Below are 9,478 nucleotides of genomic sequence, written 5' to 3'. Positions count from 1 at the left end.
CTGCCAGCAGGCGGCGCGCGGTCGCGGTTTCACGTCATTGAGGAGACTGAACGCGTGTAGGCTGGCGTTTATCGATGGTCTCCGATAACAGACGAAAACGAGGTGTCGATGAGACGGTTAGGAGTCACGTGACTCTGCGGGACGTCACTGAGCATCACTTCGTTAAGGAGCAGCACGAGGACAGACGCAAGCTTCACCTGAGGACAGCAGGCAGCGCGTGCAGGTACAGAGACATACACTTACTGCAAATACACTGTAGTGCTGCCAGGTTTATTAGACAGAGTACTTCATTCTGCTGTAATAGCATTAAAGTCACTTGGTGTACTTCAAATATTCTGAGTGTACTTTCAGTTCACGTAGTACTGCAGTATACATAGTACTGTACAGAGAGGTTACTGATGAAGAACCAGTATTATTGATCGAGTTATTAATCCAGTCGATCGATCAGCGGGACACACAGCTGATCGAAATATTCGTTTAAAGTGAGTCAGTCGGTGATGAAGAGGAGGATGAGAACAAAGAGCATCAAATATTCACACTGAACCTCAAGTGCAGCCTTGTCCCTGGGCTCTTTGTTCCTGTTTCTCTAGTGACTCTGAAACACGCCAAAGATAACGCAGTGTGACATAGAGCTGTCAGCAGAAGAAGAAACAGCTCTTCTTGTAGTATGTGTAAGAGTAATAACAGAAGATAGTTGATTGGTTAATAATGTAACAATAACTGTAGTACTGAGTACTTGTGTATTTTTACTGCAGTAACAAATGAGTACTTTAATGTACACTTTAAACTTGCCGTGCACTTAGAGTACTAATAGTGCATTGTACACAGTACTTCTGCAGCTCTCCTTTGAAGTACTGTTACAATGACTTTATGTGTGAACTGATGAGGGATCAGTATGGAGGTGAAGTTATCGATCGCCATTTCAAGTATGTATTCCTGTGTCAGGTGTGTAAAGGGGAGGAATCAGCTGAGACCTCTGATTGATGGATTCTGATTGCACATTTCAGACTCATTATATTCCCGGAGGAGGAAGAGGAGGATCATTTCAGGTAAACTGTCTTCTCTGAGTACATTGCACTCTGTGGAGTGCTCAGATTGAAACCACAGAAAAAGAAAGCTTACCTAGCCAGACCCAGAGATGCGTGGTTTCCATGCGCCGATGAGGTGAGGTTTCAGCATGACAGACGTGAGAACCATTATTGTGGCAAGGTTTCCTGCAGCAGTTTCCTGTGCAGGCTCACTTCAGACAGGAAGTCATCTCATAATCGTGATCAGTCAGCCTGATGACCAATCGATCAGGTGGTATAAAGGTCAGAGGAAGCTAACAGTGTCTGACTGCGCCCACAGGAAAGATTCAGGTCGCTGATGAACTCGCTGATGAGTTTATAAACAGCGAGCACAAAAAACCCCTTTAAGACCCTTTAAGAACCCTTTAAGATTTAAAAAAACAACGTGTGAACACCTAGAAACAGATTCAACCTCTGACGATGTCTTGTATGAATTGACATGACTTTATTTCATGACCTCGGAGGAACTTTTCCTTTTTTTAATGAACATGAGCAAATCATGAAAATCTGCATACTTGAGGCTGGAGAGCATAAATAAATAGTCCCAGACCTGGATCTGGAACAGGTCGGCTCACCTTAAAGTGAATTCATTACCTCCTGATAACAGCTCAGTCCTGATACAAGTCCAGAAATCCCAAATTTACCTGCAGGCAGCTGGTGATCCAGCTTTCAGAATTTAGATGGTTAAAAGCTCCTTTACGACACTGAAGGTTTTTGACTTTAGAAGGAAGGGGAAGTGAAATTTACTTTACAGTCTCAAATTCTTTCAGGGTTTAGTTTATTTTAATCTCATTTAACAGATTTCTGATCACCTGGTTTATTCTTGCTTTGCGGCGCTCACCAGTATGGCTTTAACTCTTTGTCACAGATCAGCCACTCAGCCTGCGCTCGTCTGTGAGGGGAAAGTTCTTTTCATTCAAGTATGTAGTGATGAATAAATCAAGTTTCAGAATAAGAGTGTGGGTGAGATGTGAGAGCTCAGACCTTTTTTTAATGATCGAGCTGTTTTTGGCCTCAATTGGTGTTAAAATCATGCAGAAACCAAAAGGCCTGTGTTCTTTATCCCCACTCTCTCCATTGAAGGTCATTATTCAGGGCTGTGCCAGGTGTTATATGAATTGTGCAGCCCACATACAGCAGCTGAAAACCTCCTCTCAGACCGCCGTTTGATTGACACCTTCAGGTGCTTTTTCAGCGTGACACTGATCAGAGCAGCTCTCGCTGCTGAGCATGCTCAGCTGGGTCGGATTCTGCTGCCGTCTCCATGGATCCTGTCTGACCTTCTTGTGTGATTCCTTTCACTGTGCTTTAAGTTACGTTTTTATTTATGCTGATATCAGTCTTTGAGATACAGCCAAAGACTCTGATTGGCTGTATCTCTCTGCAGATGATTAGCCCTGGGCTCTGATTGGTTGTCTCTCCCCGCAGACATCATGCTGGCAGTCACCGAAATGGTGACCCAGACGACCAATCGAAGTGACCTGAACTGCACGCTGCCGCATGATGAGGGCCGCCTACCGCTGGTGCTGCTGTACAGCGCCGTGCTGCTGGTCGGTCTGCCCGCCAACCTGTTGACAGTCCTCCTCACGGGGTTGCAGGTGCGCAGGAAGAATGTGCTGGGCGTGTACCTGTGCAGCCTGTCGGTCTGTGACCTTACCTACCTGGGGACGCTGCCGCTGTGGGCGATCTACGTGAACAGCGGTCACAGGTGGCCATGGTCGTCAGCGTTCTGCAAGCTGACGGGCTACATCTTCTTCAACAACATGTACATCAGCATCTTCCTGCTTTGCTGTGTCTCCTTCGACCGCTGTGTCGCCGTTGTCTACAGCCTGGAGTCCCGTGGCCTGCGACGGCAACGCCACGCCGCCTTTGTCGTTCTCGCTATCATCCTGGTGGTGGCCATCGGACACGCCCCTGTCTTCACCATGAAGGAGGGCGCCACAGAGGGTTCGCATCACTGCTTCGAGCCGAGTCAGAGCAGCGCGATGGTGACAGGGTTTTACTACGCTCGCTTCGTCATCGGCTTCCTGCTCCCGCTGCTGTTGCTGGTGGTCACCAACTGCGGCATCCTGGCTAATGTGCAGCGCAGCACAGGGCTGCAGTCGGCACAAAAACGCCGTGTCCGGCAGTTGGCCGTGGGTGTGGTGGTTCTGTTCCTGGTGTGCTTTGCCCCATACCACATCATCCTACTGGTCCGAGGCATCATCTTCCACTTCCCGTGGCTTGACAACTGCTCGTTTCAGAAGGCCATGTACACACCCTACACCATATCGCTGGGCCTGTCCACCATCAACAGCGCTGTCAACCCAATCCTGTACGTCTTGTCAAGCAACAACATTCGAAAGGATCTACGGCGAGGACTTGCACAGGTCTGTGGCAGAGTGCTGGTGAGAACTCCGTCCAACACCAGCCAAAACAAAATCCAGCCGATCAACAACTCTTTAGAGCTCAACACGGGCAGTGAGAGGCTGGCAGCAGGAAAACCACCCGGGACCTGAGGTAGCGGTTCCCCAACACTGCAGTGTCCTGAGGTGACCGCAGAGGACCAGGACCAAGAACCGGGGGACTTTGAGTGCTACGCATGCACAGAAAAACAAAAACAGAAATGTTTGGAACAAGAACTTTAGAGACAGAAGCTAGAGTAAAGAAGGTGACACAAACACGAGGACTTGAATAAGGCCTGAGAGACGTTGATCTGTGATGTTGCAGTGCTCTGTGTGCACTGCTGTGTTGCACACTGTCAGCCTCCCTGCTGCCACGTGTTAGACTGAAACAGCAGCATCGTACCTGATGGCCGAACACCTAGTGCGTGGCCACTCCCGCAGACACAGAAACATGTAACTGCATCTCAAACATTCACACCTGCAGGGTGTGAATGTTTTTACTGTAGCACTTCAACCGGACAGACAGGTGACCTCACATTATTGTTTTCTCTGAACCGTAGCTACATCACACACCTGGTCTCACAGTTTTTAAACTGTATTCAGTGAATGGCTAATGTCTTCTGTCATCATTAAAAAATGTAAATTTTTCATTTTCACTCATGTGGACTTTTTTAAAGCAATTTGACTGAAATGTAACCGTGATCAGTTTCCAGTAGCAGGACACAGACAGAAATTTGCATAGTAAAGAAATTAGAATATAAAAAAGGGGGGAAAGAGAATGCGAATAGAAGCATAAGGATAAATATAGCATATATACACATATATAAATACAGAATATATAAATAGGCAGTGAAAAATACTCATTAATGAGATGTAGCAGCCAATTGTCTATTGCACTTTTCAACTATTGTGCAAACACTACAGCTTAGTTGTCCCCCCCCATATAACCATCGTATGATCACGTGACCTAAACCACCTCCATTTCCTCAATCAGATAACGAGAGTATCAGAGAACCTGGAGAATAATAACCCAATGCTGGAAGCATAAAACTACAACACCCAGAAGACGGACTACAAAATGCTGACATTACAGTTTTGTTTTTTTTAAGAACAACTTTATTTATACAGAACACATGTCAGCGTCCACGCTAGGAAAAGTTTACAGAGCGCAACATTAAAACACATTAACATTAACAGAACCACATTAGAAATGAATAAAGATAATAAAAACAGAAAGCTGTGAGTCCCACTGAAGGCTCCACCCACCCTGACCTCTGACAACTAAGAGAGTGAACAGTATTGTGTCCAAAAAGAAGCTCAGATAAACAGAATTATAAGCTTCAGGTGCGTCAGGCATTTATCAACAAATCTGAGTTGCTGATAGTTTTTTCTTTTTTAATCTGATGGAGTGCTACTATGAATTATGGGATGGAATCGTCTCATCATCATCACCTCTTCACTGATTGGCTGCGATCACCCACAAACTAACTAAAAATAAAATGGAATCACTTCCTGTTTAATCTGATGGCTGGTGACAGTGAAGTTTATTTTGTAGTTTTAATATTCAGGAACTTTATTTTCTGTCACATTGAGACTTTTCAGGGTCACAGATAAGGTGAGAGTGGATGGCAAGTTGGATGTGCCTTACATCAGTGATCACAAAGATAATTCTATGAAGAACTCAACAAAAAGCACGAGAGAGGGTTCATCAAGAGGTGAACACACAGGAAGTCGACTGCTTCAGAGCAGCATGCGTCTGTGGTTAACACTGTGCATGTGCATGGAGGCGTTTGAGTGGAAACAGGAAGCCGCAGAGAGTGCGAGACTGCAGAAAAGAAGAAGTCCCAAGAAAATTCAGCAGGTGTGCGAGCAGCTGCTCCTGCCAGACAAGAGTTGAGAGGGGAAAAAAAAGGACTATTAGAGTGAGGCTCACCTGAGACGCACCTACGTGCAGTCCGCAGGTGATTCAGCTTTTTATTTGTAAACGTCCAGTAAACTCAAACTTTGTGACGTGAATAAACAGATGTGATGCCAGAGGCAGGCTCGAGCTCCAGGTTCATCACGCCATTGTAGAGGGAGCAGCAGGAAGTCTGACCTCATTCCTGCTCTGCTGTGATTGGGTCTGTTGTTGCACTTCTGCCTCTGAGACGCTTTGATTGGCCGAGCTCCTGGAAGGCAAATGCTCAGCCTCATTAATGTTTAAGCAGCCTGTCAGACAGCACCCAGGGGAAATGAATCATTGAAGCTGACCTGAATAAGAACAGCAGCACCCATGGAGCAATTAACCAGAGTCAGAATTAACAGGAAGGTGGAGCTTTTCGGCTGATGCTCCTGTTGATCAGGCCAATCACCTGTCTGTAAACACATACCTGAGAGCTACTCTTTAAACGTAGTCAGTTTGGCCCGAACCTGCTTCCACTCAGATCACAGGTTATGTCCAAACCCCGGAATCAGGCCAATCACCTGTCTGTAAACACATACCTGAGAACTCTGTTTCCATGGTAACTCATTAGGTTGCTTGTTGATCGCTCTAAGAAAGAACTGCATACACACGTGTGCAGGTTTGCCTTTAATGACTTTGGTTTTATTTTGTATCAGAGGTGTCAAACATGAGGCCCGGGGGCCAGAGTTGGCCCACTGTCTAGAGCTGATTGGACATTTGGTGGCTCGATCCCATGACGAGATACTAAAGCTGAGTTGCTCTCTGACACATCCATCGGAGCATGAGCATTCCAAAGCACTGAAGCATACAGGTGTTTGAATTAGTGCTGTCAAAATGAATGCGTTAACGCAGATTAAGCAGTCATCACGATTAACGTGATTGTCAAAGGAGCTTGCAAAGAAAAGCGTCTGGACTTCTTTAAGTTACTTGAAGACGTTTCACCTCTCATCCGAGAAGCTTCTTCAGTTCTAAGGTCAAATGGTGGAGAGTCCCAGATATAAACCTAGTGAGAGTATCCCCCCACAGAGGGACAAAAGGACCCCCTGATGATCCTCTAATCGCCAGAGCCAAGGTGTGAAACTGGGTGTGGGTCCCAATCAGCCAGAGTTTCGGGTGAGTTCATTGTGAAACCTGGCCCCACCTTATCATGCGAATTCCTGAGATCAGATGGCCCAGGATGTGAGTGGGCGTTAAGGCGTCTGGGAAGGGATCTCAAAACTGGATTATAGATGGCAGAGAGTTTTTGTCGTAAACCACCGCCTCTGTTCAAAGATGGTCGCTCACAGTGGACATAGATGGCTTCTTTCACTCCTCTTTCAAACCATCTGTCCTCTCTGTCCAAAATGTGAACATTGGCATCCTCGAAAGAGTGTCACAGACAGATTAACGTGATTTAAAAAAATTAACGCTATTAATGGATCTGTAGTGCAGAAGGACTCAAAATCCCTGAAATGTTTCTGTCAATGCATTTCGGGCAGTTTGTCCAAGTAGAGTTACCTTCGCACATGCGCAAATGGGCAGTAGATCTAGTAGTGACAGGTAGCTGAACCAATCAACTCAATTTGGAAGATGATAAATGCACATTGGCCCTCTTGATGGGAAATTTGAGTATTAAAATAATAACAAGAGTTGACCGGCAAAGTATTATGCACATTGTGCAAGAAGGAATTTTCTTTTCACCGAGCTTAAAATATCACATTGATGTGAAGCATACGTTAGCCGGGCATGCTGCTAAGATTTTGGCTAATGCGTCACCCAGCTTGCGACAAATCACTCACGGAGCATCAGGGGGCTCAGTAAGTCTACCTCGGAAATAATGACTGACACAATTGCCAAGTAGATTGCAACAAACTGCAGACCTATTAATATCATTGAGAACATGCGTTTTACATAGCTTTGGTTCCTCATCTCAAGAATGACAGAGAGAGAGTGGATAAATGTTTACAGTTTTTTGTTAAGATAAATGCTCAATAAACATGTTAAGTGCGTATATTTCCCCCCAGCACTTAAAAAAATAAAAAATAAAAATATATTCAATCAAATATTAGTGTATACTTACCTATTATTATTAAAATATAGGTTTTTAAAAAAAAACTTGCATTTCACATGTGTTACAAGAAAACTATTCAATTTCTCTTTGATATAAATGTCTGTTACAAGCTTAAATATAAAGTTGAAAAAGTGTAATTGCAGCCAGGCTATTGATCAAATAATTGCTATTAATTACAGAAAATTGTGAGATTAATAAATTTATTTTTTTTTAAATCTATTGACACACTAGTTTGTATGCATGCGTGTGAATGAGACATGTAGTATACAGTGCTCAATAACAACAATTTACCTGGAGCTTTGGTTCAGTTTTTCCTATGGTCGGAAAAAATTACAGTTTTCCACCATCTACTGCAGAAATTTCAGGGTTTTACTGTAAGGAAAAAAAAAAAAAAAAAAAAAAACTTCCTATGAAGTCACAGACACTTCCTGCATAGCTCATTCTGTGCACATTTCTCGAGCTGACAGGTTTATAGGTTTGTAAGTGAAGGAAGCACACGTGGACGGATTAAACACGCAGCTCGACTGCACTCAGCTTATTTCAGTGAACTTCAAGCTTAAAGGCTTCAGTGGGTGTCCTCAAGATGTCCCCAGAAACACCACAGAAGAAGCAGCTGTCTTTGTCCTGTTTTTAATAAAACAGATTAACCTTTAATGAGTGACAGGAAAGGTGGGATGACCTCCGACCTCCTGCTTCAGAAAAACCTGAGTTTATTTTACTCAGCCCTGAAAATCTTGGAAATAATGTATCTAACCAGATGTCTTGATGCTCGATCATCTAAGGCTACGTTCACACTGCAGGCGAAAGCGCATCAAATCCGATTTTTTTGACCCTATGCGACCCATATCCGATCATGGTATGACAGTGTGAACGGCACAAATCCGATATTTTCAAATCAAATCTGGGTCACTTTTGCATGTGGTACTGAATCCGATACATATCCGATGTTTTAGAAAGCGACTGCTGTTTGAATGGTCAGGTCGCATTAAATCTGTCTTTTACATCACTGACACAAGACAGACGCCAATTATCGGCTCCGGAGAAGCGCCCGATAAGACATTGCGAACGCTTCCTGGCCATCCATGTTAGTGAAACTGTTGGGAAGACAACGTTGGAGAAATGTGAACATTTTATTTGTACTGTATAATCTGCAGATTCTGACAGAAATCTGCAACTATCCTTTGAAGCACCGCTCCTCTCTAAAACAGCAATAAGGATAATTATTAGGTTATTTACATTATTATGTAAATAACAAAATAACTTCAAGCAAAAATTGGGAAACGTAAAGTCCGAAGTCTTTATATTAAGGGCCATCAGTCAAACAATATTGTTTGCTCTGGGTCTAAACAGAGCGCGTTGTGTGTGACATCTTCTTTTGCGAATGCGGGCCGCTTTGAGGGTTCACACTAGAGCGCGTTTGCGGTTGCATTTTATTTGTAGTGTGAACAAGCAGACAAAAAAAAATAAAAATAAAAAATTGGATTTGATCAAAAAATCGGAATTGAGCATTAAGAGTAGTGTGAACGTAGCCCAAGTAAGGAAATCCCAAAAGGTCGATTCTGTTCATCTGGATGTTTTCAGTCATCATCAGGTGACTTCTTCAGTCTCAGCTGACTGTAGGTTTCCAGCTTTATAAAGAGTACATTTGCACAGTGACTGAAACTAGCACCACTGAATGAACAGTGGGCTGTGAGGTCAGTTTATGGTCTTCAATCAATGATCATGAGTACCATTCACAGAGATTTGAACAATGGCTGCAGTCAGGTGAGACTGAAGAAGACACCTGATGATGACTGAAAACATCCAGATGAACAGAATCAACCCTTTGGGATATCTAACCAGATTCTTACTCTGGATGGTATTACGTTGGGCTCCAGTAACACCGTCAGGAACCTTGGAGTAATTTGAGACCAGGATATGTCCTTCAGTGTGCATATTAAACAAATATATCGGACTGCTTTGCTTCATTTGTGCAATATCTCTACAATTAGAAATATCCTGACTCAGAGTGATGCTGAAAAACTAGTTCATGCAT

General features: G+C 43.9%; 1 protein-coding gene across 2 annotated transcripts; it reads left to right on the top strand.

Moving 5' to 3' along the window:
• Nucleotides 1-52: 52 nt before the first annotated feature.
• Nucleotides 53-4,101, top strand: gpr132b (G protein-coupled receptor 132b). 2 transcript variants are annotated; one of them, XM_085247882.1, is made up of 3 exons: nucleotides 53-223; nucleotides 1,008-1,049; nucleotides 2,496-4,101. In XM_085247882.1, exon 3 carries the CDS (start codon nucleotides 2,501-2,503, stop codon nucleotides 3,563-3,565), a length of 1,065 nt encoding a protein of 354 aa, XP_085104008.1. In that variant the 5' UTR covers nucleotides 53-223; nucleotides 1,008-1,049; nucleotides 2,496-2,500; the 3' UTR covers nucleotides 3,566-4,101. The 2 variants fall into 2 exon arrangements, with proteins under 2 accessions (XP_085104008.1, XP_085104009.1); XM_085247883.1 differs by lacking the exon at nucleotides 53-223 and having other exon boundaries at nucleotides 232-1,049.
• The last annotated feature ends 5,377 nt before the right edge of the window (nucleotides 4,102-9,478 follow it).

The sequence above is a fragment of the Mchenga conophoros genome, linkage group LG15 (genome assembly GCF_057382185.1).
Source record: "Mchenga conophoros isolate Kocher_MC1m ecotype Shallow Benthic linkage group LG15, M_conophoros_male_GT1.1, whole genome shotgun sequence".
Taxonomy (NCBI): Eukaryota; Metazoa; Chordata; class Actinopteri; order Cichliformes; family Cichlidae; genus Mchenga; species Mchenga conophoros.
This window is presented reverse-complemented; position numbering and strand designations above follow the sequence as displayed.